This window comes from Phycodurus eques, chromosome 10 (genome assembly GCF_024500275.1).
Source record: "Phycodurus eques isolate BA_2022a chromosome 10, UOR_Pequ_1.1, whole genome shotgun sequence".
NCBI classification, from domain to species: Eukaryota; Metazoa; Chordata; class Actinopteri; order Syngnathiformes; family Syngnathidae; genus Phycodurus; species Phycodurus eques.
The window spans coordinates 14,782,179-14,806,678 of NC_084534.1; the positions used below are offsets into that span (position 1 = coordinate 14,782,179).

The 24,500-nt window shown below is 41.1% G+C and overlaps 3 protein-coding genes across 13 annotated transcripts; 2 read left to right on the forward strand and 1 right to left on the reverse strand.

Annotated features, from left to right (window-relative positions):
• Nucleotides 1-712: 712 nt before the first annotated feature.
• si:ch1073-456m8.1 (leucine-rich repeat flightless-interacting protein 1) lies at nt 713-6,058 on the forward strand. 5 transcript variants are annotated; one of them, XM_061688912.1, is made up of 6 exons: nt 713-1,003; nt 1,276-1,359; nt 3,717-3,755; nt 3,931-4,092; nt 4,171-4,254; nt 4,472-6,058. In XM_061688912.1, exons 1-6 carry the CDS (start codon nt 878-880, stop codon nt 4,928-4,930), a joined length of 954 nt encoding a protein of 317 aa, XP_061544896.1. In that variant the 5' UTR covers nt 713-877; the 3' UTR covers nt 4,931-6,058. The 5 variants fall into 5 exon arrangements, with proteins under 5 accessions (XP_061544896.1, XP_061544897.1, XP_061544898.1 ...); XM_061688913.1 differs by having other exon boundaries at nt 1,276-1,350; XM_061688914.1 differs by having other exon boundaries at nt 713-970.
• Nucleotide 6,059: 1 nt separating this feature from the next.
• avil (advillin) lies at nt 6,060-18,674 on the reverse strand. 7 transcript variants are annotated; one of them, XM_061688835.1, is made up of 21 exons: nt 18,576-18,668; nt 16,727-16,887; nt 16,509-16,611; nt 16,339-16,413; nt 16,014-16,210; nt 15,832-15,940; nt 15,626-15,736; nt 14,190-14,395; nt 14,016-14,094; nt 11,504-11,602; nt 11,264-11,417; nt 11,059-11,159; nt 10,381-10,518; nt 10,150-10,308; nt 9,246-9,425; nt 9,007-9,164; nt 8,200-8,344; nt 7,927-8,115; nt 6,919-6,984; nt 6,698-6,808; nt 6,060-6,566 (listed from the first exon to the last, which is right to left on the reverse strand). In XM_061688835.1, the coding sequence occupies exons 3-21, from the start codon at nt 16,566-16,568 to the stop codon at nt 6,453-6,455; spliced, it is 2,451 nt and encodes an 816-aa protein (XP_061544819.1). In that variant the 5' UTR covers nt 16,569-16,611; nt 16,727-16,887; nt 18,576-18,668; the 3' UTR covers nt 6,060-6,452. The 7 variants fall into 7 exon arrangements, 6 of the variants coding, with proteins under 6 accessions (XP_061544819.1, XP_061544818.1, XP_061544821.1 ...); XM_061688834.1 differs by lacking the exon at nt 18,576-18,668 and adding an exon at nt 18,041-18,153; XM_061688837.1 differs by lacking the exon at nt 16,727-16,887 and having other exon boundaries at nt 18,576-18,674.
• Nucleotides 18,659-24,430, forward strand: olfml3b (olfactomedin-like 3b). The gene is made up of 3 exons (XM_061688903.1): nt 18,659-18,865; nt 19,490-19,775; nt 22,864-24,430. Exons 1-3 carry the CDS (start codon nt 18,659-18,661, stop codon nt 23,646-23,648), a joined length of 1,278 nt encoding a protein of 425 aa, XP_061544887.1. The 3' UTR covers nt 23,649-24,430.
• The last annotated feature ends 70 nt before the right edge of the window (nt 24,431-24,500 follow it).

Consider the following 24,500-nt stretch of genomic DNA (forward strand, 5'->3'; position numbering starts at 1 on the left):
TTTTTTGCGCAAGACAGGGTAAACCCTGTCCTGGTCAATAGCCAACATGAACCTAACATGCATGTTTTTTTCCAATACCCCAAAACCCTGGCAGATTCATTAGTATGCCATGAGAGATAATCAGGTGTACCACAGGAAATTGCCCAATTTCACGTATTTTGAAATGTATTTTCAAGAAAAGGGATGATTTGTTGGCAGTTTTTACGCCAACGCAACACTCCCACTTTTTCTGTGCTTGGAACTGATGGTGGTTGGAATTGGGCCACTTGCCGGGAATCAAACCTGCACTCTTTGCACGAAAGGTAGACCGTACCATTATTTCAGCATGCTGTATTTACTTTTTTTGTACAATTTTGTTTGGTGTTACAGGAAATATTCGAAACTAAAATGTGTTCCTTGGATCAATGAAAATTGGGAAACACTGAAGGCCTTTCTGAAAATCACGGTGTGAAAACTGTTCTGTTCATAAGGCCCCAGTGCCCCTCCAGGTGACCTCTGAAAGTGAATATACTGTGTACAGCACCTTGAATGTTTCAATGCAGTGTGATTGTTCAGTGCAGTCATAATGAATACTCGACAAAGTCCCGTACTTCCCTTCAATTAGCAGATGTCTTTGTATACTAGTTTTGAAGAGCTTCGAGCTTTGTGGGCGTCAGTTAGGGACACTTGTCCCTGGTGGCTCTCCGTACTTAACTGGGCCGGGCGTCGTCACAGTTGTACTGTTCCTTCCTTAGCAGTTAAGTAAGTATCACTGTCTGCTGCTGTTGCGTAGGAGAAACACGCACCGCTTCAGCTCGGAGGTGGCTGTCTGACATAAACAGCACTTGTATAAAACGGCAGCAAAATATATATATATATATATATATATATTATAATAATGCTTTCAGTCACTCTGGACAACAGTGGGTCTCCAAAGAAGCGGACGTTCTCGCGTAGCGAGGATGAATCGCTCCGTAGCATCATACGGGAGGTGAGCGGAGAGAAAGACACGGCAGCGGTTAAGGTTTGGAATAGAACTCGAATTTGTCGTTTGCTTTCTTTACATAGTCAACTACGCGTAATGTAGTCGGCGAGAAATTCGACCATTGTTTGAGCTCTAAATGATGTCTTCCATGAGCGCTAACATATCGGTTTTAACCTACTTCCTCATACCAGCTAGCTGTGCTCTGTTGTGTTGACCTAATGCTTCTGTGCTAAGTGGCGTGTGTGCGTGTGCGTGTGTGTGTGTGTGTGTGTGTGTGTGTGTGTGTGTGTGTGCGCGCGCGCGCGCGCCAGTCTGAGAGCTCACCCAGGCGTCTGACACGAAGCGACAGCCGACCAGGGACATTGAAGAGGAGACCTGACAGCCTGGTAAAGGAGGTGCAGTACAGGGAGAGCAACATGAATATCTCTGGCACTCAAACAAACGCACAATATAATAAAGATGAGCGTCACTCATCTGGAGTTTTTAAGTACAGAACTGTATGAGTTGTGTCAAAAAAGTTCCACGACTGGTGACACAAAATATTTATTCAAACCCAAATTACGAGCTTCGTCCTTCAGTTTGGGCCAGACGATAAACCAGCACACTCACTAAGAGATCCTGCGCCATTCGCTTCGTTCAGTACTCGAGAAGAGACAAGAGCTGGAGCAGGACACTTCGTGGCCGCTTCACCATGTGAAAGCGCCTGCTCACAATGCTCTGAGCACGTGACACTTCCTGTCTGAGAAGACTATCACTGTGCTGGAGCAACCTCTGTACTCTCCTGACCTGGCTTTGTGACATTTTCTTCCTCTTTCCTAAGCTTATGGGGACCCGTTTTGAAGATGTGGACTGAAGAATCCTTCCGATGTGCTGAAGTTGTGACAGAGAAGGCTGGGAAAGTGCATTCAGCTCCAAGGGAATTATGTTGAAAGCGAATACTTGTAATTTGGATTTGAAATGTCTTTTGTGACACCAGTACTGAAACTTGCGACATGCAAAGTATATAACCTGGTTGGCCACATAATTGGGTACACCTATTCACCCTAATGCGGTGTTGCTTAACCTTAATTGATCCGAGGCACATATTCTACATTAGAAAAATCTCACAGCAGTCCACGAAAAGAATGTCATAAAAGTTTATATTCTGAAATAACAATGATGGTCTCGTGTCACTTTACTCACAAATCACTCGGATAATCATTTGCAGACCAATGAAGTGGAAATGGATCATTTCCTACAGCCCACTAATGTGCTACGGCCCCGTGATAGGGTAAATTTCCTCGAGCAGTGATTCGCAATCACCGCCAGTAAAATTGAACTGGGTATACTTGACGGATAGGTGACGCTTAATGTGAGTTTGGCAGCAAAGTTTGATGGTTCGCCATGAATGAAGAAAATCTTAAGTCGCCTCCACGTGCTTGGATCTTGCCTAAATGTGATGTTTATGAAGAAGTTGCAGCAACGGTTGGTTTACAACTTGCACCTGTTTCATTCAACCATGTAGGGAGCCTTGTTTTCACCAGTGCCTCTGAGGTTGGATTAGGTCCCACAGATTAATTGTACCTTCTACCATTAGTTGAGTAGCATTTCATTAGCTTAGAAAGATGAACAAAAACAATATTTTTAGTAACTAAGAATTTTTGAACCAATTAAGTGAAATTGGATAATGTCCCTCGACACACAGCTTTCACGGCACAGTGGTTGGGAATCACTTTGTCTAATGAGACCTCATGCAAGAGCTGCACTGTCTGACAGTGTCAATTAAAAAATACAGAAGGCATCATTTTCTGAGAATACGCTTTTATTGGATGTGTTTATGCAGTTATGTTTAATATTTTGTCAAGAGTAATCGTATTTTTCTACTCTCAAGATTGTGAACACTTCATTTCAATCATTGTCTTACAGAGTAATTAAGATACTAATACTACTTTAAAACAAATTGTGTTGATGCTTTGGGGTACCAATAGCAATGGTAGTGCAGTGGGACAAAAAAAGCAAAATTTAGTTTGGTGTAAGCTTAATTTAGTTAGTACAATTCAAAAACCGAAACTCCTAGATATACACTACACATTTAGAGTGAAAAGTTTCATAATTGTTTCTAATGTGTATAATTTTGACAATTACAGCTGACAGCAAGGAAAACCTCAAATTCACCATCCCTAGAAACTAGAATATTATGTAACAAAGAATCAAGAAACACTGAAAATGATTTTTTTAATGTAAAGATTAGGCAGGAATTTGCCCTCTGAAAAGTATGTGTTTAATGAATCTATATATAGTATGAGTACTGAAATAATTGAACTTTTCTGCCATATTTTAATTCATCGAGATGTACCAGCAAATTACAAGTTATTATACAAGTTGGTTAATTAAAAGGCCTACAAGTTAATTTGACCAGTATGCTATCATAAATATGTGGTCTAATAACCAACAGTTACTAAAGATGTAATGTAGATTGTAATGCCGACTGTTTGAGCATGGACATTGATTCCTCAAGAGTAAGAATACTGAATGTGTCAGTTTTACTGTTTTGACTGCTTTTGTTTGCTGTTTGGGTGTTCTAAAATGTCGGAACCGTCTGATTATAAGGCCAAAAGTGGAAAGAGGTGTTGCTTCTGGACCAACAGACACACACAAGTTGTCATTTCAGATAACCTTCAATGTAACTGTGGAAGCCGAGTTGTCTGATTTTGGTGCACTTTGTGATGTTTGTTTGATATAATTAATTTACTTAAAATGTTTTACCTTTCAGCAATCTGACCAGGACCTCTCAATGGGACTTCCAGAAATGGTGATTTACATGATTTTCTTTTGTCACAAATATAATGGGACACTAGCATTACAGTCATTTCCATCATGTCTCTGATGAGGCTTTTTCTTGAGAGCTTGTTAAGCGTACACTCGCACCCACACGCTGCCACGTGAATGCAGCCCACGCTGATTTTGTTACCGTGTCTACCGTGTAGCTGGAGCTGCAAGCCAGCTACGACGAGGCGGTGCACGAGCTGCGTGGGCTGGAGGTGGAGCGTGAGGCTCTGTTGTTCCAGGTGGACGTCCTGCAGGACACGCTGGAGGGTGTGGAGGAGCTGCTGGCCGAGACCCAGAGAGAGGCCGGACAGGCTAATGCGGTACGTGGCACAAACATGCCGTAGTTTGGTCAAGACTTGGCTTTGTGACCAAAAAAACCTCCATGTGTCTGCTTTCAGGAGCTGGAGCAAGAGCGGGGGGCCAAGAGGAAACTGGAGCATTTGGTCCGCTCTCTGATGCAGGAAGTGGAGACATTAAAAGAGGTCATGTGACATTTGAAAGGAAACATTACACATGCGATAGTTGTTTAATACAAAACACTCCACAACTGACAACTCATTATCGGCACATTCTTTCCATGCAGCCTCAATCCAATTGATTTTGAATGACAGGTGACATAAGAAAGCGCTGCTCGGCATCGTTGTCAAGCGAGTAATCTTACAAAGGAATGAGTGCTGAAGGTTTGCTTTCTCTTCGCAGGAAAGAAATAGCTGCATGCATATATCAGGACACACAAATGAAAGTGAAGTGGATGCAGAGAGACGAGGATGTCAAATGAACGATCCTGCCAAGGTAGCCACACAGTCTACCTTTGCCAGTGAAGCGACTGCTCCGTCAGAGGATGTGTGTCCAGCTAAGGGAGATGAAGGGAGCCTTGTGACCAAAGTGAAGTGGATGACCAATCCCGCGCCCTCCTTCGCACTGGACGATCTGCTCCATGAAGACGGGGTGCACCGCAGGCCTTACAATAGCGGCAACAAAGGCGGACGAGACTTGTCCCCGGACAAGAGCGACTCGGACACCGCAAGTACGTACGAAGACGCGTCTGCGGACACTCCCGAGCAGGACGTCCCTTTGGAGTTGCCTCGTGACTCGGCAAGTAAAGACAACACCGACTCCCAGGAGCCTCAAAACGGCCGTAACTGCATTGTGTCTTAATTTATTCAGAAACCACCACACCCCCTTTTTCAAAGCTCTCAGGTGGTTCACAAGCTGATTATTTGCCAATCATTCTTTACTACGTGTCTTACTATTGTATTTTATACGCTTTCAAGAAGTGTTTATTAGCTGCTTCTTGAACAAGAAAGTTTATTTCTATACCGCGAAACCACCGTAAGCCCCATATATACACTGTCTACAGTACATTCTCATCAATGTGGCTGCCGTTTGTGCTTATATTGTTTTTGGGAGACTACGGATGGTCTTTGATGCTTGTATTCAGTGAGTTATACTAAAAGAAGAACCACTATTTATTCACTGCCTGACTGAGTGACTTTAAAGGATAAATGGTTGTATTTTTGTCTTTTGTATTTTCCGGGAAATTGGCTGCATTTGCACTTTTTTCGCAGCTTTGTGCTTTGAAAACATTCCCTTTAGAACCAAACAGTCCTCTGTCTGCATGGAAAGACTGCATGGTTGCACAATTTGTAGTCCCAACTTTTTTTCTTTTTAAGGAAAGTTATCATTTTTCTTTTTACAGCCATCGGGAGCTGTTGATCGCATGAACATCCGTCATTTTTATTTCCACGTGGCACATAATCCTTATACCATTTTATCATGAACTACAATGAACACGTCAATTCTTTACAATGATTCATGCTAATGCAATTAATATGTTCATCCTCTTGTGGGTGTTGAGCATTTCTAATGATTTGTATATGCAGTCTGCCAGCATGACTTTTTGTCCTAATACTTGATTAGCTGCAGTGTTTTCCCACACAAAGCTCTGATGGCTGTCTACTTAAATCACTGGCATCGTGTTGCTGTAGTAGGGCATTCTCAAACAAGTTCGTTTGTATTACACAATCCAAGTTCATGTTATGAGGGACTCTGACCGAGGATGTTGTTTTGCTGTAAAGTACTCGACTTTCAAATAGTTCTTTTGTTTCCTCAACATGTTCTTTTCCTCTTAAGTAATCTGTGCTTTTTTCAAGAAGAGAATGCAAAAAAATATATAATTGTCAATTTTTTGTATCTGAATAATTTTTAATTCTGAAGTAAATGTTAAGCTGTAGAACATGACCGATTTGTTGATACTGAATGAACATTTTGGAATAAAAGGACTTAATCAAGCTTGTGCGATGTTTATTTACAGGCAACATAATACAAAACCTCCCCCAGAAATGTTATGTGCATTCTTGCTTATGACAAAAGGTTAATTATTACATATTATTGTTACTCTAAATCTATCAAAGTCAACTTTTCCAACAAAACTGAAATGTTTTAGTTGGTTGTGTTGTAACATTATGTCCACCAGGTGGCAAAATAAGAGCTTCACATGAAGGCAGTGAGTACTGCCTGCTACCAGAACTTAAAAGCCCAATATGATTAAAGTGTGTGGAATAACAAACCACTGATATAAAAATGGGCACATTTTACACGTCTAATTGTGTTTATTACAATGTAATCAATAGTTGGCTATCTTGGGGTGTGATGTGAAGATATAAAACGGAAAAATATATTAAAAGAGGCCCTTTTCTTTTTTCAAGTTGAGCTGTCTCCATTGTGGCAGGCTTGCAAATTGGTCTTTGGTGATTCCAAATATGTGGCAGAAATCTGAGTCTTTGAGGTATCTCTGAAAAGCAGTAGACAAAATACAGGTGTACATTTTAGTTGGGATTCTAACTTGAGACTTGGTAGCTTTCTGCTTGTGGTTGGGTTTGTTTCATTCTACCTGGCAATTAAAATAAAAACCAAGTACAGTACCTCTTTCTGGGTGGGGTCAATGTCTCTAGGCAGCTCGCTGACAAGCTTTTTGACTAAAACCTCAACAGGAAAAAACTGAAAACTTGCATCACTTTCACCACTGCTGTAAACCTAGAAAGTGTTATCAGTGAAATAAAGATGCTTATTAGCTTGTGATGTACAGTACAACATCCCACCACCCCCCCCTTTACCATTCTTGCCAAGCATGTGAGTATACATACATTAACATCAACGGGGCAAGTTACATTTCCCAGCTCCTCCTTCAGTTGCTCGTAGCTCTTCCCCTCCTGGGAAACAATAAAACAAGCCATTTCATTTGGTACACTTGCACAATCCAACCAGATCCAAAATTAAGACCTAACAAATATAGTAGCAAACATACTGTACATATTTCATCGAATGGGCAAATTTTGTGCAATCATCATGTATCAGTATTTCTCCTGTTCAAATTTGGCCACTTTTACATTTCTATTGTACTTAACACTCGAAAATATAAACTATTTATTAAAAAGGTTACATCACTTTTATATAATTTTTCCTCATTTAATTGCAACTTTTTCATTATCATCATTGTATTCCTTCAGATCACACAGTTCTATTTCCTTTTCGTAAGGTCCTTCCTCCTGTACTGGGTGACCCAAAAGTCATGATTCCTTCTTCCTACCTACCAGTAATTTAAGGTTTCATTCAGCCTTTGACAGCTCAGGCTTTGCAGTTTTTGTAAGCGCATCATTCCCTTGCCAAATGATATTGGAGCAGCATTGCAGAATTGCCACCTGGCAAGAATTCTTTTCTGTACCAGACTGTTCAGCACGAGCTTGAGAAGCTTTATGGCCATCACACTGTTTCGATGCCTCGTACAATTTTGCATCGTAATCTTCTGCCGTTGAACAAACTGAAGTCGGCACGGGTAAAGCTTTATCATTCTCCAGAGCATTCGCTGAATCGAGTTCTTGTTTTTGCTGAGTTACTTTAATAATACTGTATGTTTATCATTGTAGTTTTCAGTGTTGCGTGGAAAATATTGAAAGGTGTCATAACATTTTGTACCATGTACAGTAGCTGAACAAGACAAACAATACTGTATAGAGAAACACCTCAGTGTGATGCAGTGCCAACAACCATCATTATCAACAGAAACGTAAAGTCATACCTTTCGGACAGTGCCAATCAAATTATTATTTTTGTTTCTGACACATTTGACTATTTGTTTATTTTTAAATGCTTACACTCCATTTGTAAGGATCCCAAGCAGTGAACCAGCCTGTGAAGGTCGGCGGCTCGAACCCTTGCTTCATCAAGAGGATCGGGGTTTCATGATCTCTGCCACCCGGGTGTGTGCGCAAGTACTCCTCACTGGTCGCCACTGCCTCTTTGCGTTCTACCTTATTGGCATTGTTACCGATCCACAGAAACACCTAACACAGCAGAATAAGCATTATTCTTTATCAAAACGATACTGCATAGTGTGTTTAGTATTTGATATGCCTCCCCGTCCCTACCTGGTCCCATGTGTCTAGTAACATGACATCATCTTCATTGAGGTCGTCTTGTGTGAACTGGGTCACCTCGGTCACGATGAAACATCCCGATTTATTGGAGCATTCAAACAGGCGTGGCTCGTGGTCCAAAATGGTCTCCTGCAGCCTGCGGACACACAACAGACTCAAATAAGGCACACCTGCCTTCATGAAGTCAAAAGAAAACATAAACATGCACTGCTTTTATTTTGATGGGCACGTGTGTCTGCAGTGCAAGCCAACAAGAGCGATGACTTGTCATCAATGTTGCCAACTTAGGGATTTTGTTGCTGTATTTAATGACTTTTCCAACCATTGTAAAGCAACTATTTAAAGAAGAAAACAAATGAATCATGCCAACACCAACTGTGGTCCTTATGATAGCAACATTCTTATTTCCTGCACGGTGGAAGGAAGAGAGTAATTTCCCATGGTAATGATTTGGGACTCATCACTAAGAACAACTAATTTGAGTTAGTGGTTTTGAGTTACTGGTTTTTGCTCATAATGCTAGCACACTTTAAAAATATAGAAAAAAGTATGGACACTCTAGACATGTTTTTTTTTCAAATTGACATACACAGGGACACACTTACTAAGGGACATACAGATGGACGCACAAACAGACAAGCACACAGCGACAGAGAAAATCAAACGGAAACATAGGGACAAATGGACGCAGCCACACATGGGACACAAACATACACAAACATACACACACACACACACACACACACAGACAAAGGGACACACAAACACGGCCAAACGATATCAGTCAGTCATCTTTACCTCTTGTCACTGGCATAGGGAGCCTGGCCTCCAAGCAGCTCCCAGAATCCTCGAGGCTCGTGACCCTCTGCAACAATCTGGCCATGGATGCCCTGCGAATTGTGTCCAATCACGGAGCTGATCTCCTTTGCCATGTCCCTCTCATCTCCACTTGCTCCCTACAACCACCAAAGGTCATTGGCTTCCTGTGTTTTGAATTTTAATGCCACCATTGTTACATGTAAGGGCCTGCTCTGTACCTTTCCACACCACAGATAAAGTACGCTCTGACTCCTGAGCAGAAACACATCGTTGGAGTTCAGAGAGGCGGCCAGTGCTGGAACCTCAATGGCTTTTGTATTGGAGGGCTCATACCCATGAACCTGGAACAGCCTTACTGGTGGGTCTGGGTCAGAAAGTCCTTTTCTGGGTGTGCACCCCTGACACAGAAGAGGGATTATATACAGTATATGGGCCAGAAACAAATTAATTATGATATCCCACTGGGATGCAGTGGATTTACAGTCATTAGTCGACCATGCCCCACCGTGGCGTGCAGAACTAAGATCCGTTTTACGATGATAAATGTCTGTCCTGTTATAACAAAAGATTTCAAAAGGGACAAAAAGGTACTGTGGACCTTCAGAATTAGAACGGTTTGGCGAGTCACCCATTTAGAATTTAAACAAAAATTTCAAGGGAATTATGGTCCCAAAACCCAAATGAGAATCTAAAACCTGGGGAAAAAAAAGGTTGAGGGAGCTTTAATCTGATTGACCATGCCACGAAAGTGTGATTTTTCTTTGGCTCTTTCTGAGTGTACAACACACACCTCCACAAGGGAATTAAATGGGGAGTTGGCAGTTCAAATAATGTATCTTTGTTCATCTATCTATACCACCAAGATACAGTGACAAGCAGAACAATTCAATGATCTTGCTCTTCCACTAGATAGCAGAAGGTACATAATTGGCCGTTTACAAGTTATAAAAGAGACTAGGTCATGGCATGCACACATTTTTTGTGACATTTCTTGTTAGATTTTTCAACTGTAAAGTCTATGCCTTGGCTCTTTGACGGTTGGGAAACACTGGTGTCGCTGGCTACATTGCGGCTGTCTATCTTCATGAATTTCTAGTGATAGGTATATGTTCACATTCATACCTCAAAGATGACCATTTTGCCTTTGAAAATGGTTAAAAAATGTCTTGTTTCTTTGCCCATGGTAACTCTCACTTGCACTGGTGCCCCACCGTACATGTGGTCCATATCTATGGCATGAAGAGCAGACGCTGCCAGCTCATCCGGTGTGGCACGACGGCCCTAAAATAGCATGTGGTTATTTGAACAGTTAAACCTCCAAAGATGAGGCTTTAAGTAGTGTTGGAACCTCACCTGCCATATGTAGAGCAGGTAGCTCTGCTTGTTGTTTACCAGGTAAGTGTAAAGGATCAAGTAACAGCCTCCTCCATAGAAGTAGCCATGACGTTGAGGATCCACAGGCACCAGCTCCAGATTCTCAATTCTCCATACCTGGGTGCATTGCAGTCGTGATACTCTTCAATCATGCGATGTCTCAGAGAACTACTTACTGTGATGTTACTTTAATACTGATAAAGAAAACTTAAAATTGTCTTTGAATTGTTGTTTCGGTAATTTATTTTTGTTTCTTACAGTGGGAGTATGTGAACCCTTTGGAATTTCTTAAATTACTGCAAATGTGTCATCTAATGCAGTCTTATCTTCATCGAAATCACAATAATAAAAGGTTTCCTTAAGTTATTATACCACACAAACAATTTTGTTTTCATAGTTTTATTGAAAACACCATTCTCATAACAAACAAAAACAAATAAACAAAAAAGTTTTTGTTATCAACCCCCCCCATATAGCTTTCGAACATATCAACTGTACGACACATTTGAATAAGCGGTACAGAGAATGGATGAGGGATGCTGGCAAAACACCCGCAAAAGATCCAAATGTTTTTTCACATTAATCTTTCAGGATATTTATGTCAATGTGATGTTAATGAGGTTACAAATGTGGATTGTTTTAGACATGATCACATACCTCCACTTGCCCTGTGCCGTCATCTACCATCCGTTCTTGTGCAGCAATCTCTGGCATCATGTGCATCAGGGAGACATCAAATTTGTCCTGTGTGACAGTAGCTACAACAGGGTATGAAATGATAACAATGAATCACTAATGCACAACAATGATTATACTATACAGTTTTCCTTTTTTGATAATTTTGCTTGAAAATGTCACATACCAACTATCCCCTTTGTGTGTACTTTGCCAAGACCTTGAGTCTGGTCCTTCACAGTCCACATCTGGAACAGCTGCTTGAAAAGAGCCGACTCGGCGCCATCATTCATTACCTCCACGTTTGTTGTGCTGGGATAGTTTTTTGCCTTGATGAACTCCTAAAAAAAAGGCCAGTTGTGTAATGATAGCATGTGACCATATATATACACTACAAGAACAAGATGGCTGGATGTGTGTCACTCACCAAAGCTCTGGATATGGCCGTCTGTCTCTCAGCTTTATTTGCCTTCTTCCCCTTCCATACAAACACCTTTGACCCACCATGGTCCAGGATGTAGCAGTCCTATATGAGTTTGACCAAAGGTTCTCAAACCTTCTACACCAAGTACCACGTCAAAAAATACTTAGCAATCCAAGTACCACCAGCGTGACCAACAGAAAATACAGTAGTAGGCCTAAGTGTTCATCAAAAACAAGACAGGTTGTATTAATAAAAAGCATATTGTAAGCCATTGTAACATCATGCAGTTTGAACTGCTCTTAAATATCGGGAAATGAAAAAAACTGTACTTAATGATTAAATCAAATTGTATTTTACATGAACATTTTTAACACAAACTCAAAAACAGTTCTTGAATATTCAATGCACTGTTATAAATATGTATTGTATTTAAAAAAAATTAAGTACAACTGAACTGTACTTGGGCAGTGATTCTCTCATGTACCACTAGAAGGAGCCTGGCCCACACTCTTGACAATCACTGGATGAGACATTGTGTTTGGCCGGGTCAGTAATCGATGCGATAGGTGGGGTAAAAAAAATTACAAAACTGGAAAATAATTTCTTGACAGTTTATTTTCATTTTTAATTGGTACTGTTCATAGTTTAATAAATTATAATTAACTAAATGCTATATTTAATACATTTTTAAACATTTAAAATGTTTAAATAAATAAAAATTAACCCAATATTTTCAGTAACCAACCAGTCGGCCACCGTGCCGCCAAAAATGATACATGAAAAAAAGAATTAATAAATTCAACAAATGTTACAGGACTCCCGATGATGTGCAGCGGGTACAAAAAGTATTCAGACCCCCTCAAATTTTTCGCTCTTTGTTATCTTGCAGCCATTTGCTAAAATCATTTAAGTTCATTTTTTCCTCATTAATGTACACACAGCACCCCATATTGACAGAAAAAAACGGAATTGTTGAAATTATTTATTAAAAAAGAAAAACTGCAATATCACACTGCCATAATTATTCAGACCCTTTGCTGTGACACTCATATTTAACTCGGGTGCTGTCCATTTCTTCTGATCATCCTTAAAATGGTTCTACACCATCGGAGTCCAGCTGTGTATGATTATACTGATTGGACTTGATTAGGAAAGCCACACTCCTGTCTATATAAGAACTTACAGCTCACAGGCATGCATGTCAGAGCAAATGAGAATCATGAGGTCAAAGGAACTGCCTGAAGACCTCAGAGACAGAATTGTGGCAGGGCACAGATCTGGGCAAGGTTACAAAAAAAATAAAAATAATAATAAATAAAATATGCTGTACTTCAGGTTCCTAAGAGCACAGAGGCCTCCATAATCCTTAAATGGAAGACGTTTGGGACACCAGAACCCTTCCTAGATTCGGCAGTCCAGCCAAACTGAGCAATTGGGGGAGAAGAGCCCTGGTGTGACAGATAAAGAAGAACCCGAAGATCACTGTGTCTGAGCTCCAGAGATCCAGTCGGGAGATGGGAGAAAGTTCTAGAAAGTCAACCATCACTGCAACCCTCCACCAGTCAGGGCTTTATGGCAGAGTGGCCCGACGGAAGCCTCTCCTCAGTGCAAGACACATGAAAGCCCGCATGGAGTTTGCAAAAAAAAAAAAAAAAAACACCTGAAGGACTCAAATATGGTGAGAAATAAGATTCTCTGGTCTGATGAGACCAAGATAGAACTTTTTGGCCTTAATTCTAAGCGGTATGTGTGGAGAAAACTCTGCACTGATCATCACCTGTGCAATACAGTCCCAACAGTGAAGCATGGTGGTGGCAGCATCATGCTGTGGGGGTCTTTTTCAGCTGCAGGCACAGGACGACTGTTTGTACTGGTTGTACTTGGGTACAGGGATATCCTGGACGAAATCCTTCTCCAGAGTGCTCAGGACCTCAGAGTGGGCCGAAGGTTCACCTTCCAATAAGACAATGGCCCTAAGCACACAACTAAAATAACGAAGGAGTGGGTTCATAATAACTCCGTGACTGTTCTTGAATGGCCCAGCCAGAGCCCTGACTTAAACCCAATTGAGCATATCTGGAGAGACCTGAAAATGGCTGTCCACCAATATTCACCATCCAACTTAACAGAACTGGAGAGGATCTGGCAGAGGTTGGATCATTCCCAAAAAGACTTGTGGCTGTATTCGCTCAAAATGGTGCTTCTACTAAATACTGTGCCAAGGGTCTGAATACTATGGCTGTGTGATATTTCAGTTTTTCTTTAAGACATCTGCAAACATTTTAACTATTCTGTTTTTCTCTGTCAATATGGGGTGTTGTGTGTACAATAATGAGGAAACAAAATGAACAGATTTTAGTAAATGGCTGCAATATAACAAAAAGTGACAGTTTTATGGGTGTTTGAATACTTTTCGTACCCGCTGTAAATGTTGGTGATTACAATTAAAGAACAGAGGGGGCCCACCCTTGTTCTACAGACTCTACAGACCTTTAAGTCAAAGACAGCAACTCACATGACTGTTGAGCAGTTCCTGAACAAGTGGTCTGCTCGCAACCTCTGTTACTTTCATCTGACCTTTATCAGCTGACACACTGGGAAAAGTTCAAAGTCTTACACAAAAAGGAATCCTCACACAGACTACAATAAACATTGAGTGGCATTGTTCTCGGGGTGTCGGGTTGCTTACTGATAAAGAGTGACTTTTCCCATTTGTTCCTGGTTATGGTTTTCATCAGGGGGTCCGTCGGTCAGATGGACGCTTCTCTCCCCGAGAACACCAGCCAGAATTTCCATGTCTTCAGCAAAGTTGTCCTCCGCATCGCCCTCGATCACCTTGATCTCTGCCCGACCTCCTCGCTCTCTGTCTCGGATGTCTTTGGCCAACAGCATACTCTGAGGGTCAAGAGACACCATGAGGTTTTTGTCGTCTCCAGATTTTCGAACGGCGCTGTTGCACAGCCTGCTTCATGAAGGATTTTAATGCCTGATGAACCTTGTCCTGAGAATAGAATAACTTCTGTGCTACTCATAAAATCATGTTATAATTGCTGCTCAGCACTTGTGTAATGATGTAGTAATTATGATATAATGTAATTACTTTGCAATCACAAAATTATGCAGAAAAATAACCAAATAATTATTATATTTATTTGTAGTTCGTATTAAGTATTTGTCAAAAAATGCAACTATTCGTAGATAATTTTCACTTGGTATATGTGCAATAATTCAGTAATTACTTCTTTCCAAGTACACTACTGCTACCACTACCACTGCCACTATTAATAATAACGTGAGCAAGATTAACCCAGTACTAGTGATGACTATGCTATACTTCTCAGTATACATCTGTGCAATAATGCCGCTTGTATTTGTTTAAAAATGCAGAAATTATCTAATGTTTGTGATAACGTTGTAAATGTGTAAAAAATGCAGTTAGTGGTATTAAATAAACAAATAACGTAAATATATACAATATTTATGTTAACATGCAGTCAATTCTACTGAATACTTGTGTAATAACATAGGATCATTAGCAGAATAAATGTATCACAATAATTGCAGAGAAACCGTCTTATGTTATAATACTGTTGAGTCCTTGTGTAATAATTCAGTTTTGCATAACACTTACATAACAATGTAGTAGCTACTACAAAGTGCCTGCACAACACTATGGCAATTAGTCACTATTTGTGTCAAAATATAATAATGACAATAGAGTAAGACTACATGTTTCATAATGTAGCAATATTCCAAAAAACATGTACAAATGTAGAACTTATCACACCTGTATAATAATGTATTTACTGCTGAATGCATGTAAACAATGTTCTATTTACTACTGCGTAAATTTGTAATACAATTGTAATTACTATGGTTTTGTTCGGGGTTTCACATGTATTTAGCAGTAAATACATTATTAAAAGTCTGATGAGTAATTAGTACATTTATACATGTATTCAGAAATATTACTGCATTATTATAAAAGTAAGTACCCAACTAAACATAGGTAAAATGAGGATCTGAATGCTTCAATTGATCTGAAGGTGAAGTACTGTGCAGTATTTCTGTTTGAGAATGTTTGCGTGGAGGCAGCACACAGTCACATGCTCCCGCAAATCTTACTTTAAGTCTTTCCTGTTTGTTGCTCTTCGGCCCATTCCACTGGATGATGGTCTTCCCCATGTCCAATAAAAACACATCCCCGAGGTTGAAGCTCTTCCAGCACAGCGCCACCTGAAACGATTTGGAGCAGCAGCAGCTGCGTGTGTACACAAGGCGCTCTTTGCCTCGGTTCGGTGTTACATAACCACCCTGAAATCACAGCTCACCTCCTTGGCGACCACCCGTTTCTTCCCTTTGACATGAAGCAGCCTCTTTATGTCGTAGGTGTTGCTTTCAGTGTGCCTCATGCCTGATGCAACTCCACCTTTCTTGTAGCTACATGAGACAGAAGGGGGACGATGACTGGGATAATCAGGGTTAGATTCCCCTGATTTCCACTTTCACTCACATTATTCCTTGTTTGAAGTACCCCCTGAACACATCGGACTCGTGGTCTTGAACCTCTCTGTGCTGGACCGGCGTCGAACCCAAAAAGTCATCCAGCTGTGTGGTGTAAACTGCTGCTGCACCTTGTTCATCCTGAGAGGACTGCGAGCCGATCCAGAAGTGGATGTCGTAGTGCAGAGCGCTCTTTACTTTCTGGGTCTGGCGTTTCACGAGTCATACAGAAAAGCATGTTAACAGAAAAGAACAAGTTTAGCCACTTCATTTTACATAAGGAATCTCAGCACCACTAAAAACAGAGTAGGATGATGGATCCATCTTGTACTTACATACAGAAGAACATAGCAGTCACCCTCATAAAAGTGTCCACATGACTTCTCAGGAACTTGAACGAGCTCCATTTTCTGTTTCACAAGGGGACGATTTCTGTTTCTGCCATTTCATTGTAACAATATTCATCATTATCATGACATTATGTGAAGGGAAACTACACAAGTACCTCAATTCTCCAGATTATAATCCCAGGGGTGTGAGTTACGGCTCTAAATGTGTACTCCATCTTGACCACAGTGGCGGTAGCCTTCTTTTGTTGCTATTTTCCCCTGTTCAAACAAAAACATCACCCGGGATGGGAGGCACATATGCAACATCAACAAAACCAATACAATATGCTTAACAAACATACACATATTGTACAGTACAATATACAGGACATACCTCCAAACAACTGAGCTTTTTTGACTTGATAACAAAAGGCCTTCTTCCTTCTTTCATTCAACGCGGCGGACGAAACAATTTGCATGCATTTGCGTGTTTGGGACTTTTCACAACATTCTGCCCAATCACTGAAGACCACATATGACCGTGTAGGCAAATTGCTATAAAAAATAAAAAAAATTTAAAAAAAAAAGTGAATGACTTGAATTCAAATTTGAACACACACACACTTTTCTCCAGTGACACCTGGCTGTAGGTGCAGCATAGTTTTTATATACTAATGAAAGCTTAAGACCCTAATTGAACACTATTAGTAACTAACTATACAGTACGTACGTGTAACATACAAAAATACATCTTCAGCTTTGTGGTCCATTCTTTGGTATGTGCTGTTTTAGAAACCCAAAATCGCACCCAAAATCAGCTGGGGTAGGCTCTAGCTCACTCGTGACCCTAATAAGGACAAGGATGGATTGTGTGCGTGTGTGTGTGTGTGTGTGTGTGTGTGTGTGTGTGCGCGTGTTCATATTGTAAAACTAAAGCGGCTCCAACTACCGGAGACAAATTCCTTCTGTGTTTTGACATACTTGGCAATAAAGAGGATTCTGATTCTGGTTCTGATTCTGATTAGCAGCTAGGCCTTTACCTAATGGCTTTTTACCACTTTTCATGTAATTTTTAGAATGCTTCTCATCTTACTTTACATACACATATAGTATATGCATAGGGAACGAGAGGATGAATGACAAGTTAGCATTTTCAGCTTCAGAGAATCTAAATGTCGATGCCTTTTGCCATTTTTCCAGGACTTCTCCTCGCATGTGCCTCAACTGGAATTATGTCATGCAAGTTACTGGCCAAAATGAAACGAATGACACACCAAGTTGAGACTACTGGAAAATGGTTATGAATCACAGCATGAGCACAGTGGGTCACTTGGGACCATTTTTTACTTACATTCGAGTGGAAAAAATACAGCACAAGGAGATCATTCCTTTTGGGTTTTTGATCTTTGAAGACTTTGGAAGGTGGAAATAATTACAGAGAACCAGACTAACTCAACCACTAATCACACCAACTACTGTTTTGCTTCCTCCATTTGTCAGTCCTATAATTAAAAGTACTGTGATCTGGCAAAGACAAGTAACAACCTAAATGTTCTTGAACAGAATGTTCAACATGTCGATCCATCCACATTTTTATGTCTTGTAAAGTGAGGCAGGAAGCCATCATTCATACGCAACATAACAAAGAAACCTCCTGCAAGTATTTACACTACTTCAATAAAAACAAATTACTGCATATAGTACTCACAATTCCTTGACGGATTCGAACAAAATGTTAAGCTTGTTCAGGATGTCACGATAAATATGCTGTCTGTCTAAACACATATTACTTAGGCAACATAGGACTTTTAAGATCATGGATAGAAAGGCAATGATGCCATAAAGAACAGTCTTCTCTGATGTATGCTGCTCACAGCCCCAAGTACAATGGACCCTTTGGATTTGAACTGTTTTGCCAGTCAAACACATTTACAATTGAAGGAAAATCCATCCATCTATCTTTGATTTATATAAACGGAACAAGTGGTATAGAAAATGGATGGATGGAGACAGAATTTGATCAAACCCCAAATGGAGCATCCACAATGATATGTTAAAGTGCGTTATAGTACATTTATTTGATTGGTATTTCAGCATGGCAACAGCGATTTTAATCACTCCATTTATTAAGTTGTTTCTACATTAACTGGAGGGCTTTCTTTTATTGTGACCAATTCGTAACTTCATGCTGTGACATAAAAGTCAAAAAGGTAGCAGAAGATACATTTAAAGTTTACATTTACCTTGTTTCCTACATTTGTCATCAGGTAGAAGCCAAGGAGCAAACAAGGGGGGTAGGTAGGCCTGTCTCTTCCATCTCCACCAGATGTTCTTGGCTCCTCCCAGTCAGCTCAGCTGGACATTCCAGCCCACCTCTGGGGATCTGCCGGCTCCTCCGCACACTCGCCAGTCTACATTAGCAGGAGGAGACAAAATGAGAGGACTTGTCGTCTTCATCAGTGCGGTGTGCTTGGCCAGCGCACAACACCAGGCCCTGATTGACTACTTGGAGCGCCGACTGCTTGCGATTGAGGTGAGACTTGTCTTCTTGTGAGCCACGAGAAAACTTCCAGGAATAAGTCAAAGGCAATAAAATGCAGATGTGCGTAACTTCTGTGGAAAACTAGCTTTCACAAATGTACATATTGTTTTAGCTTTGGAGCTAAGCTGTATCAATTATTTTCCATTTATTCACATTTGACATAGGGAAGTCATAAAGTGTTCATTCAACTTCTCTGTATTGTTAAAACAGCAGAACAAGTTGGACTTTAAGAGGGTTGCATTTATCAGGCTGATCAAGGAAGTTGTTGCTTGACCATCAATATCCTGTGGAAAGTCTCCAGAAAGTCTTTTTCTGGGGACTTTTTTTCCCTTTAATGGTATACGCTTGGCGGCATGGAAAATTGCCGATGCATTCGTTATATGTTCATGTTACTTTGAATTTCTAACATGAATTATGGCACTGAAATCCATGTAAATATTGTTCTTTGACATCCCTCTCATCTGCTGAGTGGTCTTTTCTTGAGCGAAAAGCTGGCATGATGTCAAGACCATATTAATGCTTCTCTGTGGGAATACTTTAAAGTATTTTAATTACATTTATAAAAAACAAAATCTCCACATAACTATCTGACCTTCGCCTTCTTCCATAAAACAGGACCGCATCTCCCTATGGCATGAACAGGCCACCCGCTACGCCTCAGAGCTGCGGGAACTCAAACAACAGATGGTTTCTCAGCTTGAGAACCTGGACAAGGAGAAGGAGACACTCCGCGTGAGCCTGGACAGCATGGGGACGCGGGTGGACCGGGTGGAGCGTGAGCTGGACTACTTAGAGACCCAGAACGGTGCTCAGCCTTGTGTTGATGTGGACGACAAGCTGATCGAGCAGCAGGTGACTCAGGTGCAGGAGAAACAGAAGACCAAATACTTCAAACTCACTGGTGAGATTGTGCTCTTCCAAATTCAAGTGTTTAGGAGAAAAAAAGGTAACTTCAGGACACAAATCATTAGAAATATTTGAAATAAACAAGCAAAAAAAAAAAAAACTAAGTGGCACAGTAAGCTAGTGGTTACAACAGCCGCTTCACAGTTCTGTGGTTGGTGGTTCGAATCCAGGCTCAGGCCTTCCTGTGTCTAGTTTACGAGTTCTAACCAAGCTTGCATGGGTTTTCTCCAGGAACTGTGGTTTCCTTCGACATTCCAAAAACATGCATGTTTTCCATAAGTGTCAATGTGTGTGAATGGTTGCTTGTCTATATGTGCTGTGCGATTAGCTGGCAACCGGTTCAGGGTGTACCCCGCCTCTTGCCCAAAGCCGTTCATGATGCTGTTTCAAATGCATCTTTGTGGAGAGGGCAGTGCTTCCCCACACAGCAGAGGAAGGTCAGGGAAAGTCATCAGGAACACAAAGTCACGGTATGCAATCCAAAAATAGCACTAGAAAAAAAAATCACTATTTTGCATTAAATGTAAAATTTGTATTAAGTACTTTTTTTTAACCACACTGCAGGATCTTTGGGCGACAAGTAGTTCAGTGACTCCCAAAACTGCCACCAACTTGCGGCTCCCCTAAATAATTAGCACAGAATTATGTCAGTTCACTTAAAAAAAAATAAAAATACAAAAAAAAGTTTGTTCAAGCTTATGACCCTTTCCAAACAACAATTTAAACAAAAGTATTTATTTGTTTATTTTTACATGATTTGGGCTTCCAGCTCATAAAACCCGCAAAATCAGGAATTCAAAAATATTTGACTATTAAGAAATCATCCCAAATTTTGCAGGCCATAAATGTTTTAACTGAGTGTCACACACTAATCACCTCCTAAACTCAACGGTTTCCCCAGGTGTCATTAAATTGCTTCAATTTGGTTCAATTGTCTCAGTTGGGTTCAATATGGGGAAGACTGCAGACTTGACAACTGGCCAGAAAACCATCATTGATATCCTCCATTGGATAGGTAAGCCACAAAAGTTCATAGGTAAGGAGGCTGGCTGTTCACGGAGGGCTGTGTCCAAGCATATCAATGGAAAGTCTAGTGGAAGGACAAAATGTGGCAGGAGAAGATGCACCAGCAAAAGAGATAACCGTGGGCTTCAGCAGATTATCAAACAGAGAAGATTCAAGAATCTAGCAGAGATCCAGAAAGAGTGGAATGAGGCGGGAGTCACAGCTTCAAAAACCATCACATTCAGATGCATCCGGGAGATGATGGGCTACAACTGTCGGGTTCCTCGGGTAAAGCCGCTTCTGAGCCTGAGCCAATGTAGGAAGCGTCTCAACTGGGCCAAGGAGAAGAAGGACTGGACTGTTGGTCAGTGGTCCAAGGTCCTCTTTTCCTATGAAAGTAAAGCATGCCTTTCATTTGGGAATCAAGGTCCGAGGGTTTGGAGGAAGACGGGTGAAGAACAGAACCCAAGATGCTTGAAGTCCAGTGTGAAATATCCACAGTCAGTCATGATTTGCAATGGGTGCAATGTCCAGTGCAGGAGTTGGTAAACTCTGCTTTCTTAAATCCAAGGTCGCCGCAAGAGTCTACCAGAATGTTTTAGAGCAGTGATTTCCAACCTTTATGGAGCCAAGGCACATATTTTACAATTGAATAATCTCACGGCACACCCTACAAACAAACATGTCACAAAAAGTGGATACATGAATTACTGTATGTACTTCCTGCCATCGAATACAAGGGCATTTATTTGTTCTGTCTGTCACAATGCCTCACTGGCATAAATAGATGAATAGAGATACATTATTTCTTGGAAATAAATAATTTCTTGAGCAATTAAGTAAAATTTGATCATTTCCCGCGGCACACCTGAAGAGCGCTCACGGCACACTAATGTGCCCCGGCACACAGGTTGGGACTTCATGATTCCTTCTGATGAGAATCTGTATGCAGATGCAGATTTCCTCTTCCAGCAGGACCTGCCCCCTGCCCATACCGCCAGAAGCACCAAAACCTGGTTTGATGCCCATGCCGTCACAGTGCTTGACTGGCCAGCCAACTCGCTGGATCAAAACCCCATTGAGAATCTATGGGGTATTATCAAGAGGAAAATGAGGGGCACCAGCCCCAAAAACAAAGAAGAACTGGCAGCAAGCGTAAAGGAAATCTGGCCTTCCGTAACTCCCAGGCAATGCCACAGGCTGATTGCCTCAATGCCACGGCGCATCCAGGCAGTGATTAAAGCAAAGAGATTCCCAACCAAGTATTGAAGATCAACATATCGTTTTGAAAGTTCAATATTTCGATTGATTTAATCTGACCCTAATTTCTTTCTTTTTTTTCCTACAAAAATTGAGAATAAATTGTGGTTTCTTCACAGTATTCTAATTTTTGGAATTAGGAACAATATCTGTGACACATCACAAATCTGACATTTTTGCATGTGAGCAGCATTCTAGCGCTCTCATGCTCTTTTCTCATGTACGGTTGTACAGACAAGGTAAGGTGACCTCTGCAAAATATTTGCAGTTTGGAAGGACATACGTAGGGTCAAAAGTGTTCAACATTTGATTGAAAGATTTTACAACGTATAAATTGGCACTATCTTGTGGCAATATTCAGCACGAATAACTTTGTGATTGCCTTCAACTGGGCTCCTTTCCTGTAGTACAGAAAACAATGGGGAAATGATTATGCCCACGTTGTTTGTTATTAATCTGGAATTCAACCCACTAGTCGCTTTTTAGAAAAATAGTCGCAAGAGCTGTCGGAAATGTCACAAATAGAGCATGTTAGCAACACTGAGTGTGCATTTGTGAACCTGTTCCGCTCTCTTCGCAGTCATGTTGTTAGTGGAAGCAATGCACACCAGCTAGCGACAATGGATAGATATTGAATTTAATTGAGTGGGATTTGGTTAAGTTCCTTTCCATTAAGTAATGACTATTTAGGTTGAAATGTTAAAAAAAAAATCCCAAGGAATTTTGAGGCACCTAAGGTATTTATGTTAAATTGGCGTTAGGATTATGAAGGGAAATTTCTCTCTTCCATGACGCAATTGTGTTGCTCTTTTCCTTAGACTGCAATGACATGCTCTCCACCATAAAGGCCATGAAGATCCTGAAGAGAGTTGGCGGCTCCAAGGGAATGTGGACCAGAGACACAGGCGGGGGCTCGGGGAAGGTCTTCATCTTTAACGGGACCAATGAAGACACCATCTTGGAATTTTCCACCGTACAAGACTTCACTCGCTCGCAGGGCCTGTCTGACTCCAGGCAGCTGAAGCTTCCCTCCGCCTGGTGGGGGACGGGGCACGTCATCTACAATAATCACGCCTATCTCGTCATTCAGGCGGATGAGATGACGCTGGTCAAGTACGACTTAAGGAACAAGTCTGTGGCAGATAGCGTGGTGTTCCCAGACCAGGACTACATCCCAGTGTATGGCCTGAGCCCTGAAACACTGATGGACCTGGCTGTGGATGAGGAAGGCCTGTGGGCCATTTACTCAACACGTCAGAATGAGCAGCACATCGCTCTGGCTAAAATAGACGCCGGCTCGCTGAGCATCGAGCAGACGTGGGACACGAGCTGCCCGAGTCTGAACGCAGAAGCGGCCTTCGTCATCTGCGGCACGTTGTACGTGGTCTACAACACGGAGCAACCCAGCCGCTCGCACGTCCAGTGCGTGTTTGATGTTAACAACATGGTGAGCAATGAAGATGTGCCGCTGGTTTACTTCCCCAAACGTTACGGAGCTCACGCCAGCCTCAAGTACAACCCGCTGGAGCAGCTGCTCTATGCCTGGGATGATGGCTACCAGATTCTCTACAAACTTGTCATGAAGAAGAAACTTGAGTTTTAGCACCAAACAACATAATGCCCAACCCACATTGTTGGAGCTACAAAGCAGTTTTGGCCACACTGCATCGTGTGCTGGCCAGTGGACTTCGTACACACTTTTTGTACTATTGTCTGCTATGTCTCTATATTGTACCACAATGAGTGTACTGAACATTAATGAATGTGTGTATTTCTTCACATCGTGACCTTTAACTGCTGACAACCCTCTGCCCAGAGGGATTTGGTACTTATTACTTAGTTTTTAGTGTTCTTTGACATATCTGTCAACTTATGTCTTGATTTTGATTGCCTTTTTAAAAAAAACTGCATTGCATTTTAACTCACTAAATGGAAAAAGAGTTATCAGTCAAGTAAAACATGTGTTTTTGCTGTAGCAGAGAGAGAATCTAAATATCTGCAGGCATATCCAAATTTCCTGCTGGTTTCCACTAAGCTCTTACATGAGCAATGCTTTGTTCTGATTAAGTATTTGCCTGGTTGTTATTATAGCTCACAAAGACAAATCCAACTCAGCCTGATTGAGCTATAGTTTACTTCATGTAGTTATAATGCAATACAAACATGGGTGTAATCCCCCCTGATTTAGTCAGTGTGTCGCATGTAATTGCATGTGACAGCAGTGGTTGGAACCATAACAAGCATTCAGTTCACGGCAAAGCAACATTAGATTATGATTTTCTTTTTAACGGTATTTGCTAGCTGGCTAGCACTCTTGTGTTTCCCTCTTTGCACTGTGAATTTCTGTGAACCAAGTATGATCAGGTTTAGTTGTTTTTCACAAAATAAAATCAACGATACATACCATCTTCTCAGACCATGTTGCTATTAATCAATATCTAAGACTCGATTAGTT